The sequence below is a fragment of the Verticillium dahliae genome, genomic scaffold (assembly GCF_000150675.1).
Source record: "Verticillium dahliae VdLs.17 supercont1.8 genomic scaffold, whole genome shotgun sequence".
NCBI lineage: Eukaryota > Fungi > Ascomycota > Sordariomycetes > Glomerellales > Plectosphaerellaceae > Verticillium > Verticillium dahliae.
The window spans coordinates 432,970-458,481 of record NW_009276927.1 but is presented as its reverse complement, the minus strand read 5'-3'; the positions used below and the strand labels follow the sequence as shown (position 1 = coordinate 458,481).

At 55.4% G+C, this 25,512-nt stretch overlaps 11 protein-coding genes across 11 annotated transcripts; 6 read left to right on the top strand and 5 right to left on the bottom strand.

Annotated features, from left to right (window-relative positions):
- Positions 1-354: 354 nt before the first annotated feature.
- On the bottom strand, positions 355-1,479 carry VDAG_04695 (uncharacterized protein; the record flags this gene model as incomplete). Its single annotated transcript, XM_009654299.1, has 2 exons — positions 355-933; positions 1,306-1,479. 2 exons carry the CDS (start codon positions 1,477-1,479, stop codon positions 355-357), a joined length of 753 nt encoding a protein of 250 aa, XP_009652594.1.
- A 2,284-nt stretch (positions 1,480-3,763) lies between these two features.
- Positions 3,764-5,931, top strand: VDAG_04694 (glucose-repressible alcohol dehydrogenase transcriptional effector; the record flags this gene model as incomplete). Its single annotated transcript, XM_009654298.1, has 2 exons — positions 3,764-4,664; positions 4,721-5,931. 2 exons carry the CDS (start codon positions 3,764-3,766, stop codon positions 5,929-5,931), a joined length of 2,112 nt encoding a protein of 703 aa, XP_009652593.1.
- Positions 5,932-7,122: 1,191 nt separating this feature from the next.
- VDAG_04693 (N-benzyl-3-pyrrolidinol dehydrogenase) lies at positions 7,123-8,533 on the top strand (the record flags this gene model as incomplete). The annotated part of the gene is made up of 6 exons (XM_009654297.1): positions 7,123-7,185; positions 7,258-7,327; positions 7,389-7,459; positions 7,522-7,587; positions 7,645-8,167; positions 8,237-8,533. 6 exons carry the CDS (start codon positions 7,123-7,125, stop codon positions 8,494-8,496), a joined length of 1,053 nt encoding a protein of 350 aa, XP_009652592.1. The 3' UTR covers positions 8,497-8,533.
- Positions 8,534-8,539: 6 nt separating this feature from the next.
- VDAG_04692 (2-(S)-hydroxypropyl-CoM dehydrogenase) lies at positions 8,540-9,447 on the bottom strand (the record flags this gene model as incomplete). The annotated part of the gene is made up of 2 exons (XM_009654296.1): positions 8,540-8,773; positions 8,830-9,447. 2 exons carry the CDS (start codon positions 9,445-9,447, stop codon positions 8,540-8,542), a joined length of 852 nt encoding a protein of 283 aa, XP_009652591.1.
- A 484-nt stretch (positions 9,448-9,931) lies between these two features.
- VDAG_04691 (lipase) lies at positions 9,932-11,056 on the top strand (the record flags this gene model as incomplete). The annotated part of the gene is made up of 2 exons (XM_009654295.1): positions 9,932-10,833; positions 10,891-11,056. The coding sequence occupies 2 exons, from the start codon at positions 9,932-9,934 to the stop codon at positions 11,054-11,056; spliced, it is 1,068 nt and encodes a 355-aa protein (XP_009652590.1).
- A 920-nt stretch (positions 11,057-11,976) lies between these two features.
- Positions 11,977-13,747, bottom strand: VDAG_04690 (phenylacetone monooxygenase; the record flags this gene model as incomplete). The annotated part of the gene is made up of 2 exons (XM_009654294.1): positions 11,977-13,503; positions 13,563-13,747. 2 exons carry the CDS (start codon positions 13,745-13,747, stop codon positions 12,033-12,035), a joined length of 1,656 nt encoding a protein of 551 aa, XP_009652589.1. The 3' UTR covers positions 11,977-12,032.
- Positions 13,748-14,285: 538 nt separating this feature from the next.
- On the bottom strand, positions 14,286-15,518 carry VDAG_04689 (metallo-beta-lactamase superfamily protein; the record flags this gene model as incomplete). The annotated part of the gene is made up of 3 exons (XM_009654293.1): positions 14,286-14,886; positions 14,944-15,084; positions 15,172-15,518. 3 exons carry the CDS (start codon positions 15,516-15,518, stop codon positions 14,286-14,288), a joined length of 1,089 nt encoding a protein of 362 aa, XP_009652588.1.
- A 688-nt stretch (positions 15,519-16,206) lies between these two features.
- Positions 16,207-17,923, top strand: VDAG_04688 (allantoate permease; the record flags this gene model as incomplete). The annotated part of the gene is made up of 4 exons (XM_009654292.1): positions 16,207-16,464; positions 16,530-16,849; positions 16,916-17,837; positions 17,897-17,923. The coding sequence occupies 4 exons, from the start codon at positions 16,207-16,209 to the stop codon at positions 17,921-17,923; spliced, it is 1,527 nt and encodes a 508-aa protein (XP_009652587.1).
- Positions 17,924-18,721: 798 nt separating this feature from the next.
- Positions 18,722-21,058, top strand: VDAG_04687 (uncharacterized protein; the record flags this gene model as incomplete). Its single annotated transcript, XM_009654291.1, has 3 exons — positions 18,722-18,838; positions 18,929-19,966; positions 20,261-21,058. 3 exons carry the CDS (start codon positions 18,722-18,724, stop codon positions 21,056-21,058), a joined length of 1,953 nt encoding a protein of 650 aa, XP_009652586.1.
- Positions 21,059-21,232: 174 nt separating this feature from the next.
- Positions 21,233-23,260, bottom strand: VDAG_04686 (phenylacetone monooxygenase; the record flags this gene model as incomplete). The annotated part of the gene is made up of 3 exons (XM_009654290.1): positions 21,233-21,825; positions 21,924-22,735; positions 22,806-23,260. The coding sequence occupies 3 exons, from the start codon at positions 23,258-23,260 to the stop codon at positions 21,233-21,235; spliced, it is 1,860 nt and encodes a 619-aa protein (XP_009652585.1).
- Positions 23,261-23,979: 719 nt separating this feature from the next.
- Positions 23,980-25,002, top strand: VDAG_04685 (AdhA; the record flags this gene model as incomplete). The annotated part of the gene is made up of 2 exons (XM_009654289.1): positions 23,980-24,763; positions 24,824-25,002. 2 exons carry the CDS (start codon positions 23,980-23,982, stop codon positions 25,000-25,002), a joined length of 963 nt encoding a protein of 320 aa, XP_009652584.1.
- Between the last annotated feature and the right edge of the window lie 510 nt (positions 25,003-25,512).

The following is a 25,512-nucleotide window of genomic DNA, read 5'->3' as shown; positions in this document are numbered from 1 at the left end:
TGAGCTGGTGGGTACTAAGTTTGGGAAGTACCCTCGGAATCCCAAAGGGATTGTTGCCCCAGTCGCCCGATGAGATGGACAGCTGGATAGTGATGAGCTGTCTGGGTGATCGACCCTCTGAACTGCCTCGCTTCAGGAAGAATTGCCTCGTGGGATGAGAATTCGCCGACTGGGCGCGGATCCTGGAGGCCCAAAATACGGCTGTTCGGTTCAACGGCCGCCGCCTCGATCCCTGAAGGTTGTGTCGGGTTGGTGGCGTCAAACGTGTTGGCTTTCTGAGATCGCCCCTCCTTCGGTCAATTCTTGACCGATGTTCGCCACGGCCACCGACAAGCTTCTGTCAAGTGTCGGGCTTCAGCTCGGTCTGATTGACCTCAAAGCACCGTCACAATACGACAGGTCAATCGTTTGGGTCCGCCTCGAAATGACGATTGAGCAATGGTTTGGCCCGGATAGACCAGCCGCCGTCCGAGCGTTACCCCTTCTGTTGCTCTGCTGCTCTGCCGCTCTGCCGTCTTTGTCCGTCGGTCTCGTGTTGACCGCTAGACTACCTAGACTGGCCGTTGTCGGGCAGCAAGCGCTGGCGCGCGGGGGGTGCTGATTTTCACTGCACAGAATAAGGTATTCGCGCCGGCGAATTTGATGGCGCGTAGCCTGGGCTTGCCGGCGTAGATCCCCGAATGTAACGACTAGTGAGTCAAGGTGCTGATGATTGTCGTGCCTCAGAGGCTCTGATGCGACCAGTTTCGGAGGGCCACAGCCATCGGGACGCGGAATCTGAGGACTTGCCGAGAGCAGCGTCGACGCAAGCTTTAGTGAAGGGCTGCTGAAATGAGGTCTGCGATCGCCTGGGATAAGAAACGCAAAAAAAGAGAGCAAAAACTGCGAAACAGCATCGCCAAAGCGTTTGGTCTGGCTGGGGCCAGTCACTTGCTATATACACCAGTCCGCAATCATCCCTAATTTGGCCATCACCCGTCACGACCCGTCACGGCGCATCTGAACGCCTCGCTGTACCATCAAGCCCGTCCACTTGGGTCTCGGGCCATTTGTGAGGCATGGCCGTTGGTGGGATGCCAACATGCACTCCGTACACGGTAAAGTGCAGTGAACGTCGCCCCCTCCCCCGCATATTGCGGGCAATACAACGAGGGCTTCTGAATGGCTGCCCAAGCCCCTGGGGGCGCCTGAGTGTGTCGGCTGAAGGCACTGAAGGATGTCGGCTTAGGGGACTTTGCGGTCGTGCGCTTGGCATCGGTCCTGATTCATCCGCCAGGCCCTGGGCAGCCTGCGCACTGCTCACACCTCCCAAGTCTGGCCGAGAAGGGTCCTGGTGTTGTCAAGCGTGTTCTCATCTCGTTTGTCATGGATCCTCGACATGAGGACCAATTCGGTAAAGCGGTCATGGGCCTTGAGGCTTGCTATCCGGCCCTTTCTCGAGCACATGTGAGCCTCGACCGGGCGGTGAGGATGGTCCATGATTATCGAACACCAAGCGTCCTTTTGAACTACGCACTCAGTTGTGACGGAAGAAACTGTTCCTTCTGAGGTGGACCAGTAGCTCATATCTCGTTAGTCTGCGCCATACCACTTTCGCCTGCGGCCTAATTGACTCCTGATCGAATGTTGGTAGGCTGGTCATAAAAGTAGGTCTAGGAAAGTATTGGCCGCCTCCTCGGAGGGCTGGCGTTGGACGTCAGACGCCACCGGGGCCAGGACATCAAGGAACTTGCTGGCGACACCCTCAAGAGTCCCTTTTGTGGAAAAGATGTTGACCATGAGAGGTGCAGTGAACAGCCAAGCAAACCACCCGCGCCTCTACCTGTTGAGCGTAACGTTTCGAGATGGAGTTTGATCATGTATCATATAACGCTTACCAGACTTTGCCAATATTCACAGCCAGCATGCCATTCCCATAGGAAATGGGGGGGAGTCAGAAAACTGTCAAGTCATCTGTAAAGACGAATGTGTGTTCCGGGTCAGATCAACTTCCATGTTGGTCCACATCTTGGCACCTAGCTCTGTTCAATTCGCAGTCCAGTTGGAGCAGCAAGCCGTTTCAATGTGGAATCTCGACGAGCATTTCTGCTTTGTCGAATCCGTGCAACCAGGCTGTTTGAGAAGCACCGGTTAGGAGCTTCAACTGGATTGTGGCGACCTGTGGGCATTCCTACAGGACTGTAAGAAAGCCGGAAATAGATGACTGGAATGTTGCATTGCTGTCCGAACTGTGTGGGAAGCCAAGATCTGGGCTTCCAGCCCAGTTTCCAGGCATTCTGTGAGGGTGCTTGGCTATTGTCCTGCTCGCTCTCGGTCTTCCTGTTTCTGATCTCCTCCCGGGAGTCATCCAGAGGTGGAAGGTGTAGATTGCAGGCTTCTTGTGGTCGATGCCCAACCAAGCTCTATCTGATTGAAAGGGCGGCGAAATTGATTGCAACATCATAAGACAGAGCTTAAGTAGATCGAATTGAGCGAGCCATGAAGCGTTAACAACAGTGTGCAGGCTGTGAAGTGTGAAGCAGTTGGCGATGCGAGATCACGACGAAGAGGTAGTTGTGGTGAACAGGATAGTAAGGCAGGCCCTACTGTGTGCACCTGCAGTTCTGACACAGCGCTTGGAGCCCACAAAGGAGCTACTGCCCATCTGCCCAACTGTCCTTGCCTACTCCTTGCCTTCAGGGGACTTTCCCATGTCACGTGCTTTTGTCCGCTCCCAGGCGTTACAGCAAGCATTCCAATGCCCAGTGTGGCTCAAACTCAAGGCACAGCGGTCGGACGCTGTCCTCCACTATGGTCCGTGCATATGGCTACCACACGTGACCACGCTAGAGCTCGCAACCTCGTCGATGCATCTGGCGACGAGGAGACGCTCGACTCAACACCAAGGCTCTATCTTTGGATCATCACCATACTCCACGACATTGATCAGTTCCAGTATCCATTCGATGCTCTAGCGATATCGCAAACCTTTGCACCCACTCGTTCAGGTTCGTTCATCTCTTATGCGCCCGTGCCAGCTCCCTCGTACCCTTGCTTTATCTACCCTGCAGTCGCAAGCACACACTCAATGGCTCGCGACCGAACCCATCTCCTTCCACCGCTCCCCTATTCTGCATGTCTGGAAAGCTAACAAAAAAAAAGTTCTCTAGACACCCGTAACGGCCCCAAGCTATTCAATCTTGTCATTGTACCCTGGCATCGACGGCCGTCAGTTTATCCAAGTCTTTTTGGCCTGTTCACCCGAACCTTGTTCTGACTGGGTTTCTTGATCAGCGCGGCTCGAAACCTTCGACGGCAGCCCGATCGAAACTGCTCTATCTATCTCCGATCGAGGAACACATGCCATCATAAAAAGTGCATGACGCAGATTGCGGTGCTCGACCCGACTCGACGCGACCTCTCCCTCTTTAACGCTACTCGATGCAAGAGGACGCCGCCTTCGGATTCCATGCCCAGACGCGCGATACCCAGGTTTTCCTTCGTTTCCAACTTGACGTGAGCTGCGCCAATACTGGCGACTGCTTCACGCTATCCTTATAAGACGTCAAACCATTTCTCTCGTGCATGGTCTGTCAGGTGGCCGATGGTTACCCACACTTGGAGCAGACCGTTCGAGAACCCAACATCATCTCACTTCTACCGCCGCAACTAAACACCTCCATCCACGACTCGCCCCAAATCGAACCCCAACTTCCTCGACTTCCGCCCCTTCCATACTCTCTTCGAAACGACAACCGGCTTCGAGGCCGCCCAGACACGCGGCATGTTCTCCCAGAACCACCAACAGGGTCACAACTCCCGCATGAACGGCACCCTCGGCGGTCAGCGCATGCCTGTCCAATTCAACTACCAGCAGGGGCAACACCATCAGCAGGGCCACGTTCAGCACCACCAGCCCGGTCAGCAAGACCATGCGGGACATAACGGCAATGGGCCCGTCCTGGGGCACCATTCGTCCTACTCATCCGGCGTCATGTCAAGCGCAAGCCCTTTTACCAATGCCATGCAGAATGGCCACACATCGACCACACGTGGAGGACAGGCCCAGCCGATCAGTGAACACTGGGCCGAGCAGCTTCGCATGCACAAGGAGGCCGAGCGTGCCCACACAGCCATGACGGATCAGAACCAGCCACATTATTACGCTCGACTTAAGGCGGCCGAGAATAAGGGCATCGGCTATCCGTCTCCTCCATCTGGCAAGAACCCCTCTGGCGATACCGACACGGACGATAGGAGGCGCCCATACAGCGTCGAGAAAGCAAGAGGCCCTCAGGCGTGGCACAATCTGGACATGAGCGGTCAAGGGCTGCGAAACCTAACGCCTGCCTTGTTTGCCTATACTTTCTTGAGCGAGCTGTACATTGCCTCGAACAAGATCTCGCATCTCCCCGCCTCCATCGGCCAGCTGCGCCAGCTGCGCCTTCTCGAAGCCTCGTACAACCAAATCGAAATCCTTCCCCCTGAGCTCGGCATGTGCACCTACATGAAGGAGCTTCTCCTCTTTAACAACCAGATCAAGGTCTTGCCGTTTGAACTTGGCTCCATGCATCTTCTCGAACAACTGGGATTAGAGGGCAACCCCCTTGATGCCACCCAGAAGAGCACTCTTGCGGAGAAGGGCACCAAGACTTTGATCCACATGCTCAAGGAGAAGGGAGAAGGTAGCTACTTCTGCCTAAAGGATTGGATGGTCTGGCCGCTGACTGACACTTTGCAGAACCCCCCGAGCCGATCGAGAGGAAGTTTGTTACGATTCAGGAGGACGTCAACCCCAGCTTGGAGAGAATCAAGGTCCTGTCGTGGAACGTTCTTTGTGACAAATACGCAACACCCCAAACCTACGGATACACGCCATCGGAACCTCTCGGATGGGAATATCGCAAGAAGCTGATTTACAAAGAGATTGGCGAGAAGAGGGCGGACTTCCTCTGTTTGCAGGAAATCTCGACCGAAGCCTTCAAGGAAGAGTTCAGCCCCGAGCTGGCAAAATACGAGTACAGGGGCGTACAGTGGCCCAAGACTCGTGCCAAGACTATGAATGAGCGAGATGCCCTCGGCGTCGATGGATGTGCCACCTTCTTCAACGCGAGCAAATTCATCCTGCTCGACAAGCACGTTGTTGAATTCGCGACCATCGCCATTAACAGACCAGACATGAAGAACCAGCATGATGTCTTCAACCGCGTCATGCCCAAGGACAACATTGCTGTGGTCATCTTCCTAGAGAGCCGGCAGACCGGCGCTCGTTTCATCCTTGTCAACGGCCACCTGGCATGGGAGTCGGTTCTGGCAGACGTCAAGCTCATCCAGACGGGTATTCTCATGGAGCAAGTCGCCAAGCTCGCAGAGCGTTGGGTGCGCATGCCCGCCGTGAAGGACAAGAAGCCCTTTGCATTCTCAGGATCAGGCGACAAGGCATCCCCTGTCGTGGAGCCTGCGCCCAGCCAAGAGTACCGCAATGTCACCGACATACCCCTTCTCGTTTGCGGTGACTTCAACTCAACATTCGACAGCTCCGTGTACGAACTCTTGGCCCAAGGCCGGGTCTCGCCTGACCACAAGGAGCTCGCAAGCTTCCAGTACGGCAACTTTACTCGCGACGGCATCGAGCACCCCTTCAGCCTGCGCGACGCCTACGCTCCGACGCATGGCACGCCCGACCAGCTGCCTTACACAAACTACACGCCAGGATTCACCGATGTCATCGATTATCTCTGGTTCTCAACCAACACCTTGGAAGTCGTCGACCTCCTCGGTCCTCCCGATGCCGAATACCTCAAGCGTGTCCCGGCGTTCCCTCACTGGCATTTCCCGTCGGACCACATGCAGATCATGGCTGAATTTGTTGTCAAGGCAAGGAAAGACAAAAAGGCAATCGTGGAACCCGACTTTGGATCAGGAAGCGGCAGCGGTGGTGGCAAGCGCTGATGACGGAGCAGCAGCTTTCCCATCGTTAGCCCGGTTAACGTCATTCGGTTGGTTCAGGAATGAGTTCTTTGGTCGGAGTTCAGGATTGCGAGTTCGTCGTCTGTGTTTCAATCGCGCAACGTCTTCATTTATCGTACACTCGCAGGCGGTCGGGCGGGGTGGTCCGGGCGGATGGGGTGTCGGTCGTAGCCTCTGCCCTTCCTTTCAAGGTGGTCTGGCGCTCCTGGAACCGAGGAGGAGGGAAAGGCCAGTGGCGCGTGTCCCACGCCTCAGCAGATCTCGTCGTTCGCAATGGGTGGAATGGGGGTCATGGCTGGTGGGTGGAGTGGAAATGGTTCACCCGACGCAGGACAGGGGGAGCTCTGTAGATGGAGTGTGCTCACATATAGCTAACCAACTGCGATTCGTCTTTCGTTCTCATCGTGCTATTCTGGTCTGATCCGGTGAATGCAGTGGTGGAATTCAAAGTATGATGGATTCATTCGTTCAACGTTATCATATGGGGAAGCCTCAGGGGCTGACGGGATGATCTAGACAGCTGCTCCAAGAACGGGGGTATTGTATCTTGATCGAATTTGCCTGCCAACATCGCAAAGCTACAGTGAGGGGCCATGATCCAGTCGACAAACCCTCTCTAGTGGTGCCTACACGACATTGAATATTCTTCCCCAATTGCCTCTCTGTAGAAGTGCCCACGGCACAGCACATTCACTCTGATAGCCTCTACTTGATACCCGGCATCCAGCATCCAATATGAGACGAGGTGGCTTATCCAACAGGCTCTCCAGGCTTTAACATGGCTATTCGCATGCGCACGGGATGGCAGAGCTTCGGTCAACTCCTGGAACCGGCTATCCTCGGACATGAGACGACACGGAGGATGCCTTGAGCAAATCTCCTGGTCCACCTTCGTGGAGCCACACCATCCAGGCCGGGGCGATATGGAGTGACGCTACGAAGCTATGGCGGCAATGCCTGAGAATGGTTAGCCGGCCATAATGTCCGCTCCAATCTGTCTGCCGATGGCGGGTTCCCCGCATTTCGGACGAGCTACGAGAAATGCACAAAGTCTACGTCCTGAAGTAATGAGAATGCTGCTGGTTTGGGGAATATTGAGTGAAGCACCCCTGATTGCACCATCCGGGTACAGCACTGTCACTTGAATTGATTACGATACCTCCCAGCCGCACCATGACGCAAACTATCCCGCAGACCATGTTCGCTTGGCGGAAGCACAGGGGCAACCCTGAGCCCGTAAGTGACTTGAGCTGCATCCCATGTCATGGGTCATTCCCGTACTGACGGGCTGGTTGATTCTCTACACAGGTCTGGGAGAAGGTCCCCGTCCCACAGACGCCGCCGACAGGGGTTCTGTGCAAGATCTTAGCTTCTGGGGGTATGCCTGCAGCCACGCCCTGGATTGCTTCAATGATTGTCGTGGACTTACACGTCCGCAGTCTGCCGCAGTGATCACTCACTCGTAACCATCGAAAAGCAGCCTGCATGGTTCCAGGAATCCTTCACGCTCGTGAGTCCAGACCCTCATTTCCCTAAGCCTGAAAATCGAGTTGAACTCACACCATCGACTAGGGTCATGAAGGCTGTGGAGAAATCGTGGACATTGGGCCGGAAGTCAAGGACTCCAAGTTCAAGCTGGTAGGAATTTGCATGACCGATAGTTTTTCTACAGCTTCACTGTGCTGACGGCAACAGGGCGACGTCGTCGCAATGCATGCTGTCCCTGGATGCGGCGGTGCTGACTGCAACGAATGCTCTCGTGATTTGGCCCAACTCTGCGAGATCGGCCATCACTCGGGGATCGGCCAGGATGGCTTCCACGCCGAGTATGCCGCACTTGACGTGAGGGGTCTGATCCACGTACCAAAGGGCGTGACACCCGCTGAAGCAGCCGTCTCGACGGATGCCGTAGCCACGGCGTACCACGCTATTACCAGGCGGGGAGAGATCAAGAGCAACGAGACTGTGTTTCTTTTCGGCCTGGGCGGTTTGGGATTTAATGCGCTTCAGATTTTGAAGAATCTGGGTTGTCGAATCATCATCTCGGAAATACGCCAGCAGCTTCTGGACAAAGCTGTCGCTCTGGGTGTCTCGCGGGAGGATCTGGTTCCTGTTGGCATGTCGGTTACTGAATTCGTGGTGGACAATGGGTACCAGATCGATACTGTGCTTGATTTTGTTGGGACTCACCAAACATTTGATGATGCACAAAATATCGGTAAGTCTTATTCCTGCAAGCCTACTCGGGCCACTCTATGCTCACATTTGCTAACACTTTCGACGTCAGTCCGGCGAGGGGGCAAGCTGTTGTGCATCGGCAGCCTGAACACCGAGAACACAATCCACATGAAGATCGGCACACGCAAGAGACTCGTGTACATCTTCTCTTACGGCAGTCAAGTGCGAGACGTCGAGGAGGTCCTTCAGTTGATTGCTGAAGGCAAGATCAAACCTCACGTGGAAACAGGCAAGCTCAACGAGTTTGACAAAGTATTGAAAGACCTGACGCAGGGAAAGATTGAATCTCGCTTTGCGATCATTCCATAGTTTTGCATGAAAATAAGACTCAATTTCATCACTTGGCGCCTATCTATCCATTGACGCTAGCGCTCTTGTCCATGCCAATTCCTACAGCTGCTGTGGTGCCAGCATCGACAGGAAGAATGACACCAGTAATCCACCTCGCGTGCGGGCTGGCGAGGAAAACAGTTGCCGCAGCGGCGTCCCATCCAGTTCCCTCGGTTCCGAGCAAACTCCTGCCTTTCCTTGTTTCTCTCGCCTGCTCACTCATCCCTCCTGCATACATCATTGGCGTGTAAAGCATCTGACCATGACGTTAGCCTCATTCTGATGACAATAACCTTAGGGATTAAATCTTACCCCTGGACAGACGCAGTTCACTCTGATTCCGTCTTTTGCATGATGTGCTGCCATAGCTCTCGTCATGTTGACGATAGCACCCTTGCTGGTGGGATACAGGAGATGTGGTGTTCCACCTTTCAGTCCTGCAACACTGCCCATGTTGATGATGGCGCCCTTTTGCTCTCCCTCGTTCTTCACCATGGCTGGGACGGCATACTTGGCCATCAGAACCATGCTAGAAACGTTGACGTTCAGGCTCGATGTCCACTGTTCCATGTCGACGTCCACGGCAGTCCCAGACGCGCCTGCAATGCCCACATTGTTGACCAGAATGTCTAGCCTGCCAAAGTTTTCCAGAGCAAGCTTGACCACAGCTTCGCAGTCTGCCGCAGAAGTGACATCGCCCTGAGCTGCCAATGCCTTCCCGCGCCCGGGCCTGGAGTTAGCCATGTCGGCCGTCTTGGCAGCCCACGACAGGTCGCGATCTAGACAGACGACATCGCAGCCTTCGTCTGCAAGCATGATAGAGATGGCGCGACCATTGCCGATGCCGTCACCTGCACAGCCTGCGCCGGTGACAATGGCGACTTTGCCCTTGAAGGATCGAGAAGGGGGGTCGGATGACTGGTGCGACATGATTGGCAACAGAAGAACCTAGTCAGGATGGTATGATTCGACGAGTAACTTGATCTCATTCAAGACGTATTCCACTAATCAGAGCAATGTAGGGATGCTTCTAAGGTATAATACACCATTGAAGACCTTTGGCCCGAAGCCTCCCTCTGCCTGTGTTGCTGCCGTCGATAACACGGCATGCCTACATCCCGTCGGGTATCCGCACTTGGTATGGCGCACTCGGCGGCATACCGAGGCACACGGCTATGACCGCATAGGGCGGGGTTGTGGCTCAACAATGCCTACCGATTGCGGGGAAGAACATCTCAGTGTATGATCATCAGCACAGTGGAGGAGTATCGTTTGTAGATTGCCGGACTGGTGTTTGTCGCCTGGTGAACTCAGTGGGCAGGAAGATCCACCAGCTTTTTGAAGGTGATGCTCTGACCTGAACTCGACAAGCCTGCTTGACACCCTTGGATACACGCAATTCTTTCTGCCTAGTATGGCCGACTTCTCTCAATATGGAGGCGCAAGCGACGAATGGAGAGCTAGCGAGAAGACCATCACGTTCTCTTCGGCGAGCGCAGGGATCTCGCCAGTGGATCTCCAGAAGAAAATGAACGAAACCCGTGAACAAGCCGCTGCAAAGGCGATGGAATCGATGAAGGACTTAGTCCAGACCCAGGACTATTCAATCCCAACCAGAGACGGTTCGGCCATTGAGGCTCGCCTCTATCGTCCCTCGTCAGCGTCTCAGGATGATCGGCTTCCGGTCTTCCTGTTCTTTCACGGCGGCGGCTTTCTGATGGGAACCCTGGGCACAGAAGATGCCACCTGCTCCTGGATTTGCACGAGTGCTCAGGTTGCAGTTTTGCACGTGAACTACAGGCACACCCCCAAGTTCCCATATCCAACTGCCTGGGACGACGCGGAGGACGGATTCATCTGGCTTCACAAAAACATCGACTTGGTAAGGGGGGATCCTGATCAGGTCATTGTCGGGGGCATCTCCGCAGGCGCACAACTCACAGCGTCTCTGGTTCTTCGGAAGAACATGGGAGAACCTTCAACAAAGGAGTATCAGGAGATCGCCGGCCAGGTTCTCATGATTCCCTGCCTGGTGGGCTTTGATGCATACGAGCCGCAACTCAAGAAGTTGAGGGACCCCTCGGTGTCGTCCTACAAGGAGAATGAGAATTCCGCCCTGCTTCCGATGCGAACTGTTCGCATGTTTACCGAGCTGCTCCAAGTTGGTACACCCGATCCTGCAGACCTTCGCTTGTCTCCCGGGAATGCTTCAGTGGCCGACGTGAGGGGCCTACCTCCGACCACGTTTGGTGTTGCCGGGCTGGATCCCTTGAGGGATGAGGGACTGCTTTACTCGCAACTCTTAGCCGACGCTGGGTAAGTGAGTAAAAAGAAACAATAGTGGTCGGAGCTAACGAGATTTGGTTTTGATAGAGTACCTACTGATACTTATGTATTCAAGGGTGTGCCACACGGTTTCCGACGGTTTGGAGACCTGTCCCAGTCGAAGCGATGGGATTCTGTGTTAGCACACAGTGTCGGATGGTGCCTGTCGAAGCCAAAGGCCAATGAATTCCTGGTCAAGACTGAAGGACCATAATTGTAACTACCTACCTTTTGATACTGCGTCAGCGGACCAAATGGAATCGTACGGAAAAGCTGAAATTAAAACCTGTGAAGAGCCTATCTATCAGCGTAGCACCCCGATCAAATATAATAAGTTAAATCATTAAATAACTAAACAATTAGACCGATTTCCTATAATAAGATAACTAAATCTATAGTATTTTGATATTTAGATATTTAGTTAACGTTTAAATACGTATTTAGGCCTGGAATATAGCTATTCCGAGCCCTAGGACCTATATAAAGGCTTATCCGACTAATATAAATAATCGTACTATTAATAAGAGGGTCTCTCTTATTAATAGTACGATAACGCTAATAGTAGGATTCGAACCTATAACCTCTAATAGGGTATTAGAGATCCTAATTAACTAATCTACTAGCTTCTTTTAGTTTTCTTTAAATATATTAGAAGAGCTTTAGTGCTTTAATAACTAGCTTCGTCGAGGAGCAATTTAGCTAGGAGGGTTATATTAGGGCTCGATAATAGCGTATAGTCTTAATAGTATGGAATTTAGGTCTTAGGTAGGCTAATGACTATCGTAATAGCTTTATTACTAACTAAATAAGTTAAATATTTATAAATAGGACTAAATAACTAAATTCGTCGATTTCGACGGACTAAACATCAAATCCAACACCTATATTTGACTTGTTTGGTCGGAGAGCAGCGCTGCTATCTATATAGCCTCGTAAGACGAAATAGATGAAACCCGTGAACCAAGGAAGCAATTTCATTGTTCAATGTAAGAACACGAGCTGGAGGTGGGGTGACTGTGATGCCCATGGATTGACAACCTTGTCGCAAGGCAGACGAGGAGTCTCTGACCCAGATGCGAGAAAGTAGAGAAATTTGGCGATTCACGGATCCCATCTTTAGTTAAGCCATTCGAACGTTTACACATGAAATAAGTAATAAAACTTCTAATGATAAGCGCCCACGCAATTTACTATGCTAATACAAAATCCGAATAGCTCCTCTCCTTGACCTCCTCACATCGGCCCCTGTATCCAGGTGCCGGCCCGTTATACCTGGTCATCGACCTCTTTTGCTTGTGCGCCAAGTTCTTGTTCACACCCGTCATCCAAGAATCAACTTCATTCGCGAGAAGTCCTTCGCCACACTTCCACACATGCTCCGTCCACTTGGCCATTCCCTCCTCCGTGGCCTCGGCGTAGATGATATTGTTGTCCCGAGCATAGCGGATGAACCCTGAAACCCACTCTACCGCATACTCGATGCTTCGGGGGATGTTGCCGAACATTTGGTGCGGGCCCATGATCATGAACATGTTGGGGAAATCCTTGACGGTGAGACCCAGGAATGTCTGGATACCGTCACTCCACACGTCCTTGAGTTTGGTTCCGTTCAGGCCCTCGAAATCAACAGCGCGGAACGATCCCGTCACGGCGTCGAAGCCCGTGGCGTAGATGAGAATATCGAACTCAAAGTCTTCGCTCTGCGTCTTGATACCCTTTGCGGTGACGGTCTCAATAGGGTCGTCCGTGATGTCCACGAGGGTGACGTGGGGCTCGTTGAAGGCTTCGTAGTATCCGCTCTCGAGGGGCACGCGACGGGTGCCGAAGCCGTGATTCTTGGGGATCAACTTGTCCGCGACCTTGGGGTCGCGAATGCGCGCGCGAATCTTCTTCTCCTGGAAGTCGCTGTACAGCTTGTTCGCCGCCTTGTCCGTGTAAATGTCGCCAGAGATGCTGAGGACCTTGGCAAAGCCGCGTTGGGCGTAGAGCTCCTCCCACTGCTTGTGGCGTTCCTCCTCCGTCATGTCGAAGACGCTCTGGCTGTTGCCGACGTGGACGAAGCACGCGTACGACTCTTGGCACTTTCTGAAGATTTCGGGGTAGCTCTTTCGGATCTCCTTCATCTCCTCTGGGCTGATCTTGCTGTTCCTCAGTGGAGCAGTCCAGTTTGCCGTTCTTTGGAAGACAGTCAGGCTGCCTACGGACTTGTAGATCTCCTGGATCGTCTGGATGGCCGTTGCGCCCGTACCGATGATGCCGACGCGCTTGCCCTTCAGCTCCTCCATAGAGGCGTGCTTCGGCCACCTGGCGGTGTGCCAGGCCTGGCCCTTGTAGTCATGCACGCCGGGGATGTTAGGCAGTGTCGGCTCGTTGAGAATACCCATCGCCGTGACCAGGTATCTGCATGTGTATAGTTTGCCGTCCGTATCCGTCAAGAGCCACGACTGTGTCGCTTTCTGAAAATGCGCCGACTTGATCCTTGTGTTGAATTGCATGCCGCTCTTGAGATCAAACTTCTTGGTAAGATACTGGATGTATTTGAGGGTCTCCGGCTGGGGCGAGAAGTGCTCGGTCCAGTCCCACTCATCCAGAACCTCTTGTGAGAATGAGAAGATGTATGAATAGCTCTCGGAGTCGAATCGCGCGCCTGGGTAACGGTTCCTGACTGCATGTGAGCAGGGGTCTTACGCGACTGCTGCAGGGGACATCTGCCGTCTTACCAAAACCATGTTCCACCTTCCTCGGGGCCTGCTTCGAGGACCTTGGTCCGCAGACCAAGTTCTCTCATGCGATGGAGTGAAAAGATGCCACTGAGGCCGGCGCCGACAATGAGAACATCGTAGTCGAGAGCTTGATTGGCGTCTCGGAACAATTGCTCCTTCGACAGATCTGGCTGGCTTCCCATGGTGTGCAGTGGTGACTCCCGATAGTAATGGTTTGATGAGGAATTGGGGAATCCAAGGAGCAAGATGTTGTTTGCTGATTGCTGTCGAGTCAATGCTTGTCGTGAATGCTGATCCGACCGACTCAATTGTACAGAATGCTCGTCATGATAAAGATGGAAATTTAGGTTGGGGATCTTCCCCGCAACTGCAGATTCAGAGCATGCGTACCCCGCGGGGTACCGCCGGCTGGCCACGTTCGTCAACCCCGGCCGGCCCGGGAATCGAGCACAGCGCCAGAGACTTACGGGAGTCGAGGAGTCATCGGTAAAGCAGATAGCCGGTCGTCGGTAATCCCAATCCAGAGAATCCCGAAAAATTCTTTGCCGACCTAAATATGATCCCATGGCGTCGACTAGCGGGCTAGAGTCTCTTGGCAAAGCCCCAGCTAAGACGTGGTCTGGGAATTCCCTGAGACTGAAATGCTGTCAGGTCCACATAATGAATCGGAGCTTGCAAAGCACAGAGGGTTTTAACAGAGTCTATTGCCATGTTGATTGTCTAAGCGAGGCCCTTTGACTCCCAGTATACTTTGAGATCTCGAAGAAAGGCCCATTTCACAGCCTTGCCCCATCCGTTCTTCTTCCACTCATTCAGGCCAAGAGGAAAGTGAGGGACGGCGTCTCTAACCGTTGAGTCATGTGCGATGATGACGAAGACGTCGTCGTTGCAGTCAAATTGCTCCAGTGAACCGATGGTTCGCATGGCCAAAGGCACGTCCAGTCCAAACGTAGCCACGTAAAGGGAGTCAGTGGGCTGCCGGCCTCGAGATCGCTGCAATTCATCCCAGGCGCCACCAGGGCAGAGCACGCTGTTACAGTCCTGCGGGTGGCAAGGGTGTGGTGAGATGGACTGGGGTACGGGGAGATACTCTGAAGGTCTCATGATCCCGGCATAGTGACAAACATCGCCACCCATGAGGATAAACGTTGCGGGTGCTGTCGTTGTACGGGCCAACCCACAGAGATGACCAACGGCGTGTCCAGGACTATCCAGCAGGTAGAACGAGCCGTCTCCGAAGTAGTCAAAAGCTGGGAATTCCCCAATCTTGAGATGCTCAGCGTCAGTGCCGTTGAATGAGATTTCCCTCAGGTTACGGCCCCTGAGATGTTAGCAAAGAAGACAACTGGGGTCTGGGCTGATAGAGCTTGGAACCCACGTGTAGTCACTCTCAAGCAAGGGCGAGTCAGGGTTGGCCGGCGCACCCGGCAACATGGCATCCTTGAAACCTGGACCGACAACCAGGTCCGTAGTAGGGGGGAAAGTAGACGGGTCGCCAATGTGGTCCCAGTGCCAGTGACTAGATAATTTTGTCATTTTGATCAGCTGTCGATGTCCTGGCGCCCAGCTTTTCAGCTGCGGTTGAGTCGACGGAGGGTTCCCTTACCTCCAAATTACAGCCTCAATCTCCTTCGCCGCTATGCCGTTTTCCTCGAGGATTTCTGCCACGCTCTTGATGACCTCGATTTTGTAGCCAGTTGTTGGGATATAACCGGCGATGGTGGGAGCGTAGTTGGCGTAATCCTTCCGAATGCCCAAGTCCCAGACAAGCTTCCGACCAGAGGGGTGTTCAATGAGGAAGGACAGTGATGGAGATGTGGGGAAGGTCTCGAGGCCTGGTACGTCTGGTGCCATGAATCTCTTGAGAATGGCTGGTCCAAAGTTGACCGGGTTGATCATCTTGACCGACACCGACGTCTGCCCCGAGGGCAGCTCTAGCTTGTGTTGAGACATGTCCGCTGTCATGGGTTGGCCAAGAAGAGAACAGGAACTTTGCGCCTCACGAGAATGACCGGTGCTCGAGCAACTGTTAGTCAATTTGAAGTTCTAAATTATCGGCGATTCATATTTCGGTGGATAAGCAAGGTCGAACTCAGCGCCCCATCGTAACCCCCCCAAGCCGGGTTCGGGATGAAGCCAGGTCTCGCCGGAATGTCGGGGCCGGGCTAAGCCCGTCACGGACACCCACCCACGCGGCTATACCCTTGGGGGTTTACCGTTGACCCCAAACCCCCTCCTCTTCATCTTCACTATTGTTTTAGGCGCAGGCCTAGATGCAGGCCCAGGGACGCCAGGGCTCTGGGCGCCACCATGCCCGATTCCAGTCAACCGTACCACACGTGGTCCCCAAGTTCCTCAACACACTTGGGACGTCGATGCCGGTCCAATGGGCACAAGGTCCAACTCGGCTCCAGGTCCATACCCCAGGTTTGACAAGAATCCGGGGCCCCGGGGGGTTTGAGCTGCATCACATCGCAAGTTCGAGATTGTTGATATCTAGATCCCCGACCCGCCGATCTTTCTGATCTCGAGTTCTTCAGTCCCGACGAAGACAACGGGAGTCGAACACAGAAACGTCAAGTCCAAGTCTCATACCCCATCCTTTCTACTTCACTCAAACTCCCAACTCCCCACTCCCAACATGGCCTCAGACAAGAACAGTGAGAGCATCGGCCATGTGGAAGGTCCCGATGACTCGGGCGGCGTCAAGGAGTTGACGCCGGTTGACACGGTGCACAATGACGAGGCGCTGAAGGTGTTGGCCGACTACCACGGTGACAGCGAGTGGACGGAGAAGGAAGAGAAGAGGCTGCGCCGCAAGGTTGACTGGAGACTTATGCCGGTTCTCTGCGCAACCTATGGCTTGCAGTACTACGACAAGGCCATGCTGTCCCAGGCTGTGAGTTCACGATCCTCGCAACTCCTTAGCGTTTTCAGTGTTGTTGACAGTTTGTGTCTCTGCAGGCTTTGTTCGGGCTGAGGCAAGACCTCAACCTGACGGTCAGTGACCGTTACTCTTGGTCAGCGTCCATCTTCTACCTGGGCTTCATCGTTGGTGCCTACCCGGCCATGGTCCTCGCTCAGAAGTTCCCCGTCGAGAGGGTCGCCTCTGCCATTGTCACGCTCTGGGGCATCTGTCTCATCCTGACGACGGTTTGCAAGGACTACAAGGGCATCTATGCGCAGCGATTCTTCCTGGGGTTCCTCGAGAGCGGCATCAGTCCCATGTTCATGCTCATCGTCGGAAGCTGGTACAAGAAGAATGAACAAGCCATGCGCATGGGGTACGTGTAGACGTTGCTTGCTGATGAATGCTGTGGCGGGCTGTTTGCTGACGCTGGGTGTGACAGAATCTGGTACTCCTGCACGGGCTACGTGTCCATGTTCTCGCCTCTGATCAACTATGGGTTCGGCTCCATCAACCCGACGGGGTCTTCGTGGCGCTACATGTTCTACTTTGCAGGCGGCCTCACCATTGTCTGGGGCATCGCGCTGCTCTTCGTGCTGCCGCCCGACCCGATCCGGGCGCGGGGCTTCGACGAGCGCGAGCGCTACCTGCTCGTGGCGCGGCTGCGGACCAACAACTCGGGCGTGCGCAACAAGCACTACAAGCTGGACCAGGTGGCGGAGCTGGCGACGGACGTCAAGTTCTGGATCGTCTTCGCCATGGCGTTCCTCTGCATGATCGCCAACGGGCCCATCTCGACGTTTGTGCCCATCATCATCAACGGCTTCGGCTTCAGCACGCTGCACTCGCTGCTGCTCGTGATCCCGGCGGGCGCGTACGCCGGCACGCTGATGCTCGTGTTCCCGTACCTCGCCATGCGCTTCCCCGGCATCCGCACGTGGCTCATCCTCGCGGCGCAGATGGGCACGACGCTCGCGGCGCTGCTGCTGTGGCTGCTGCCGCTGCGGCAGAAGGGCGCGCTGCTCTTCGCCGCCTACATCCTGCCGTCGGTCGGCGGCGGCTACGCCGTGCTCATGAGCCTGCAGATTGCCAACACGGCGGGCTACACGAAGCGGTCCATGGCCTCGTCCGGCCTCTACATTGGCTACTGCCTCGGCAACTTTGTCGGCCCGCTCGTCTTCAAGAAGCAGGACGCGCCGCGCTATACGCCTGGCTTTACGGTTGTTGTCATCACGTCTGTCATTGCTGGTCTGCTGGCTGTCGTGTACCGCTTCGTGTGTGTCTGGGACAACCGCCGGCGTGACAAGAGCGGTGTCACCGAGGGTTTCGACCACGCGTATGAGGATGATCTCACGGATGTCAAGGTAAGCAGCTTCCCTCGGATCTATGTATCGTTGGCAGTGACTGATTTTCTTGCCTACAGAACCCTCAATTCCGCTACATCCTTTAAATGTAAACAGGGTCGTGTTTGAGTAGCTGTTGTGACCATGGGGTCTTGATACCTAGGTATGGGTCTTGATACCTAGGTATGGGTCTTGATACCTAGGTATGGGTCTTGATACTCAGGTATATGGAAATGGAACCATGGTCTTGTCAGAGACGTTGGGCGGCGTGGCATTCGTAGATAGTACCAACTTGGGGATCAGGTCATTACCACTACTGCTGTCTTCCATGAGCACTTGCGTGAAAACTGTGACTCGGGCGTGCGACTCGGATCCTAAGGCCTGCCTACCTACCTTACCTTAAGGTACCAGGTAGGTAGGTACCTTACCTCAAGGTACCAGGTACTGTAGGTGGCACCTAGTCACTGGACTTGGGTCAACAGCACGGCGTACCTTGGTGGCCAAGACGCCCTTGTGGCATGTCCCAGGAAACCCTCCAGCGCCCACGCCACATGCCGCCAGCGTGTCTTGGCGCTCTTGGCGCGTTGTTCTAGCGCTCAACAGACCCTGCCTGGCCCGTATACGCAGGGGCCTTAGGGGCCTCAGGCCTCAGGGCCTTAGGGGCCTCAGGGCCTCTGTACCTCTGCACCTCACCTCAGCCTCCCCCCGCGTGACCCCCTTGTCCCTTCCACCACTCCCCGCACTTCCTTCAGCTGGTGCGGTGCCTCTTCATCTTGGTAATACCTGTACCACTCCCCCTCCACCTCCACGCTCTCGCCTATCCCTTCTCGTCATCCAACCTCTGCAGAGCCGACCATCCCGAGAGTGCCTGTGCCATCGACCTCTGAGTGTAGAGAACAATCGAAATGCCAGGCGATGCTGTCACAGACTGGCTGTCCTTTGACGCCCAACAGCCCAAGAAGCGCAGAGCCGAGCTGGTGTGCTTCGGCTGCCACAATAAGAAGATCAAATGCGACCTTCAGGTATGTGCCGTACATCGACCTCAGCAGCACCAAGCAGCTTGCAGATGCATCAAAAATGCTGGACGGCTTGCTGATGTACCCTATGAACAGGTTCGCAAACGACACGGCCACGATAACTGCACCCATTGCGCCACGGCAGACAAGCAATGCCAGACTCGGCCGTCCAAAAGAATCAAGCGACGCCATGCTGCACCTGTGACGCCGGCACACAAGTCCCCGAAGCCGCCGACGCCGAGTGTGAGTGTCCCTCCCATTGTCGAGATGCCGGAGAACGTGCCACAGGTGCCACAGGGGCCGCAGGAGCCGCAGGGGCCAGAAGATGGCCATCATCATCGTCTCGACGACCTCGCCGCCGCCGCCAGTCTACCCATCTTCGACACCATCCATGTTTCGCCGCCAGATCCAGATGTTGCAGCAACAGACCCTGGCCATCGCGAGACGAGTGTTCACCTGCCGAGGAGGACCTCCACCCACCACTTCTTCGCTCCACCACAACAAGTCCTGTCCCCGTCACAACGCTCAGCGGCCAGCACCACGCGCAGTGACGCTCTGGCTCAGAGCCAGAGCCAGACTGGCGATGTCGATACCGGCTTCCTCCAAGTGTTTGGGCCCGAAAACCAGCACGACGCCGAGAAGCAGGCGATCGAGGCCTCTTTTGAGCCGAAAGCCGGCTTTCCGAGCCTGCGACAGCAGGATCTCCAGGAAAGCTTCATCGACACGTACTGGGAGTATTGCTACACCTGGTGCCCCGTCCTGGATCGCGACTGTCTCCCAGAAGAGATGGCCCAATCACCTCTGCTTGCCAATGCCCTCGCAACGGCGGCCAGCCATGTTCAACCGCCATTGCTACCGCACGAGGGCCCTGCCGAGTATTACCGGAGGGCAAAAGCCCTATTCTACGACGACGAGGAGCTCGACGGCATCACCAGCATCAAGTCGATCGCCTTGTTCTACTGGTGGGCGCCGCGACCCCCTACCGTCACGCACCGCCACTCGTCTTGGTGGTGGACATCGGTGCTCATCCGACACGCCCAGCAGATGAACATTCACCGCGAGCCGAGCGCATCCCAAACAACATTGTCTGCGCAAGACATGAGCCTCCGGCGTAGGATCTGGTGGACTGCTTTCGTGAGTGGACATGGAGGAAGCGCCCGGACCGTCGTATTTCCAACTAACCTCCGAAACAGGCCCGAGAACGACTGACGGCTCTTTGCCAGAGCAAGCCTGCCATCATCGACCCTCGCGACTGCACCATACGCGAAGCCACGTTGGAAGACTTCCCAAGCGACCCCCAGAGTCAGCGGAAAGGCGAAATCTTCATCCACTGGGTGCGCCTCTGCGCCATCATGGGCCGCATCGCCAAAAAGCTTGTCTCGATCCGGCGGCATCTCGACGCCCAGCGTGCTCGAAAACCACCGACAGGAGCTCGTCAACTGGGTCAACTCCTTGCCGCCTCATCTCCAACTCCCCATCGGCGCAGCGAGGACGTATGCCTTTGACAAGGACGTGCACCAGCTTCACCTGCCCTATCTCACCACCATCATCATTCTCTACATGAAACGCTCGGCACAAACCATTCCGGAGGCTCTGCCACCCGCCATCCTGGCCGCATCGTGCATCGTTCGCATCCTCAAAGACATTTTGAATCGAGGCAATGTGCGGTTCTTGATGGCCATCACATGTTGGTACACGGGTACGGCTTTCATCGCGCTCCAACAGGCCCGCTCCATCGAGCACCTAGCCCGAGACGCCGACCAAGGCCTCGACGTCCTCGTGCGGACAGCAGACCAGCTCCAGAACATGTGGGCGTCCGCCAACGTCATCCGCCAGGGCTTCCAGCGCATGCTCAACGGGTCGAATCTCTCTGCGAAGCACGGCATGCCGAGGCAGGCGCCCGATCTGACCGCGCCGGTGCAGGCCGTCGGCAATGCTGCATCTCACGCCAGCTTTATGGGCGTCGACGCCTTGCGCGGGCCCGCGTCCACCGAAGCGATCCCCGAATACTTTGGCGACTTTGACTGGACGGCTCTGTTTCCGTTTGTCACGCGCGAGACGAGCAGCATTGCTGACAGTCTGCTGAAGAACAAGGCCGAGGGCAACGAGACGAGGGGGTTTCCCTCGCCGACCAACTTTTTGTTCCACGACTCTCTGATGATACAGTATGATGACCTGTTTGATACGGCCGCGGATTTTGGGATGAACTTTACCATGCCTCAGTAGGGACATGTGTGCTATGCGATCACTCATGGTCTGTCGCGTGATGCAAAATGCTCGGTGATTCAGTCATAGTATGTCAAGGGAAAACAAAACCTGATGCAAAAACTTGAATCAACACGGTATCCATGTTCCATCTTCCCATCTACTCAACACAACCTTTTCCCTCCCCACAAGCCCTCATTGTGACTTGCCGCCCTCCTCATACGGCACCTCGGCCTTCTCCACATACCACGACAGGTCGCTCTTGGGGTCCATCTCCCACTCGGTGAAGCCGTTGCCCATGAAGCGGAACGGGTTGGCCGTGTTGTACGTGACGTCAAAGTCCTCGCCGCGAATGTCGCCCAGCATCCTGTTAAACAGGTGGGCGCTGCCGCCAAACAGGGCCGTGACGCGGCCGTCGACGCGGTTGCGCTTGTACCAGCTCTTGCAGGCGCCGGTCCAGACGAGCGTCTTGTGCACCTCGTCGCCGTAGCGCATAAAGGCGTCGGCGACGGCCTGCTTGGGCGTCACGTACCGGATGTCCTCGGTCGCCATCTTCCTGATCCACTTGACAAAGTAGTCGCCCGTCCAGTTGAGCGACTCGACCAGCGACCCGTGGCCGCCGAGGCAGTTGGGGCCCATCATCATGAAGTAGTTGGGGAAGTCGGGCACCGCGACCGAGAGGTACGAGTCGGGCTCCTCGGCCCAGCGCGTCGCGAGGTCGATCTTGGACTTGCCGATGACGGGGTAGCGGGGACGGTGGGAGACGTCGAAGCCCGTGGCGCAGACGACTGGGCAGAGTTAGCATGGGATTTTGGTACAGAACAAGAAAGAAGGAAAGAAAGAGAGAAGGAAAGAAAGAGAGAAAGGCGGCTGGACGGCTACGTACTGACGTCGCACTCGTAGAACTTTCCGTCGGCCGTGTGCACGCCGTTCTCGGCCACGCGCGTGATGCCGCTGTTGGTGACGCTGCAGTTGGGCCGCAGGAAGGACTCGAGGTAGCCCGGGCCGGGCGTGATGCGGCGGCAGCCGAGCTCCCACGTGGGGATCAGGGTGGCGCAGAGCTCCGGGTCGTGGCCGAGCTTGTCGGCCATCTGCTCGGCCGCCATCTTCATGCCCTGCCGGTTGTTCTCGCCCTTGATGAAGATGTAGAACGACTTGTTGGTGCGCGAGATGATGCCCTTGCGGTGCTGCAGGTGGAAGTCCGGGTCGCGGAAGCGCTTGCGCTCGTCGTCCGTGTAGCGCGGGTTGGGGTCCGGGTCGTCGCGGCCGAGGTGCTTGGACGGCGGCGCGCGGTAGTACACCCACGCCGGCCCGCGGATGAAGTTCTTGACGTCCGTGCCGGGCAGCTTGGCCATCTGCGGCACAATCTGGATGCCCGAGGAGCCGTTGCCGATGACGGCGATCCTCTTGCCGGCGTAGTCGTAGTTGTGCTCCCACGCCGCCGAGTGCGTGAGGTGGCCCTTGAAGTCCCGCAGGCCGGGGACCTCGGGCCACGACTCGTGCACGAGGACGCCCTGCGCCGAGATGAGAACGTGGCAGTGCTCGACGCGTCGCACGCCCTCGTGCTCCACGGTCACCTGCCACTGGCCGGAGTCTTCTTGCCAGATGGCGTCGACAACCTTGGTGTTGAGGTGAAGATCGCGGTCGAGATTCCACTTCTTCACCGTCGCCTTGATGTACGCTAGGATGTCCGGGCCGCTGGCGTAGAAGCGCGACCAATCTGGGTTGGGGTCAAAAGGAAACGCCTGTCTCATGTCAGTACACACACACGCCGCCAAGCTCCAGACCTTGGTTCAGAAGGCCACTGACGTAGATGTGTGCGGGCACGTCGCACTGCACGCCAGGATAGTCATTCACGAACCACGTGCCGCCAACTTCAGACCGAGCCTCGAAGATCTTGTGCTCGACAATGTCCCTCATCTCGGGGAACCTGTGCTGGAACTTGTGGGCCATGAGAAGGCCGGAGAAACCCGCGCCAATGGTGATGACCTTGATCTTTCTTGGTGTGTAGGCGTACTCGGAGCTGAGCTTGAAGGGATCCTCGACGACCCCGTTCGCGGTGCTGCGGCCGTTGGTGACAGGCCGTTGGAAGCCATTTGTCAAGACTTCTGGCAACTCTGCTGCTGGCATGCGGGGAATCTCTGCGTCTGTCGGGGTACTGATGAGGTTGAACGAACTTGGGTTAACTGGCGGAGCCACTGGGACTTCAACGGGGGCTGTCATGATGGCTGAGGTGGAGGGAGCTGGCTCAGATGGGGGGAAAAGGTGGATTGAATTGCTGTAGTGAGCGTCGTGACTTTGAATTTCAATTCAAGAAGGAAGAGAGACAACCAATGCTCCTCTTAACAGAAACCAGTTGGAGGGAATGCAGAAGTGAGCTCCATCATCTTTCCACTATTCGCCTTGGGGTAGGCGCTGGAGCCCGCATCGCGCCATGCTGCCCTCGGCAACCAGAGACAGACAGGTGCCCTTTGCGCCGATTCAACATGGTTCAATCAGCTTGCCCACACGCTAACTGGAGGTCAACGACAGCCGCATTGCCACTGAGGGGAGCATTGCCGAGAGAGTGTGGCCATCTCGACCTCTGTTCGGCATAACTTTTCCCCTCAGTCAGGAGATGGCAAGCAATGCCGGTGGCCCAGCTCAGGTGACTTCGGCATGGCACGGTTATCCCAAAACGGCTTGATGCTGTGTCTCGAGGACGACGATGCCGAGTGGAAAGCCCCGCCCCCGCTTCCCCACGCTCCAACCCCAGGACAGCCGAAGAGCCGGCGCGGGGTTCCGTGTCGGCCGTGTCGGCGCCGCAACGCTTCTTGTCCCGAGGATGCTCATGAGGGTACATGTATGAATGAAAACACCGCCATACACGAGAAGACTCCGAATTGGTCATTCCGCACCTCAACCGCCGTTTGACCCCTGCACCCGTCAACAGACCACCCACAATGCCTCTTCCGCCCTACAAGTACACCGGCCCGATTGACCACACCGTGGTCCCGGACCGCAGCAAGGTCATCGGCAAGTCCGTCATCGTAACCGGCGGCGCAAATGGCATGGGAGAAGAATGCGTACGCCAGTTCGTCGCCGCAGGTGCCTTCGTCACAATCGGCGACGTCAACGATCGTGGGACTGAGCTCGAGAAGGAGCTCAACGCCAAGGGCAAATGCTGCGTCTTCGTCAAGTGCGACATTCGAGACTGGGAGCAGCAGAAGGCCATGTTCCAGACGGCCAAAGACCTCAGTCCCTCAAAGAGTGTCGACATTGTCATTGCGAATGCAGGCATCAGCAGGAGTTCCGGCGACAGTCTGTGGAACCTCGACGATCCGAATTCGGAGCCTACCAAGCCAGATCTCAACATTGTCGATGTAAATCTTCGCGGCAGCTTGTATACTTGGAAGCTGGCCGTGCATTACTTCCGACAGCAGCCTGACAGCGAGGAGCGGGATCGATGCTTTATCATTACCGGAAGCATGGTGGGCTGGATTGACTCACCGGGCAACTGGGAGTACACGTCGACAAAGTATGGCCTGCACGGCTTCATGCGCACCGCGAGACGGAACAGTTGGGAGCAGGGTATTCGCATTGTGTATGTAGCGCCTTGCTGGATCAAGAGCGCAATCAGAACGGCAGAATATGAGAAGTGGCTCATGGACAGGGGCGTTGAGTTTGGCGAACAAGAAGACGTTGGAGGCTGCATGATGCGTGTTGCTTGCGACAAGTCAATCAACGGTACGTCATTCTTTGCGATACCCTGGGGAAAAGTCCTGGTCGCTGACACGGCATGTATAGGGCGCTCGTTGATGATTACGCCTCGGTCAATGGCCAAGGAGGGCTTCATGGACATCAACAGAGACGACTTTCTGGACACGCCAGAAGATGCGTATCTGAAGAAAGTGCAGCAGAACCAGCTGGTGATCATTGAGGACAAGTGGAGAGACGATTTCAAAGTGCGAATCTACAAGGAGTGAAGGTGTACAAGTCCACGAGCATTTTGGCAAGACTGTTACAGCATGCATCAAAAGGAACCATACAACTACGACATGCTCACCAGCATGGAACTCAACTATGAGCCCCTCTGCTGTGAGACTTAGAATAGCCCAGAAATTACAATGGTGCTCAACCCTGTGTTCTGCTGCTTTGTCGATTGTTTCGGCTTCCGAACGGATCTCTGCTAGGTCTGGGGGGTTTAGCTGTATATTATTCCCGGCAAAGTCTTCTTCGAGAGCATGTTCGGTGTTTGCACTATTTCAACATATTTTGATGATGACATCGGATCCAAAGTACTACTTTACCTGGAAAGGAACTCGCTAGAGCTACTGGACACGTAAAGGTTCAAGCGACAACAGGATGAAATGTTTGTTTAAATGCCTGGACTACAGTGAACTGGTAAAATGTTCTTCAAAAGCACGTTTGGTTCAATTCAAAGGTAATACAATCCAATGCTTCTGAATCTGCAGTGGCCGGCGCTACAAGGGCCA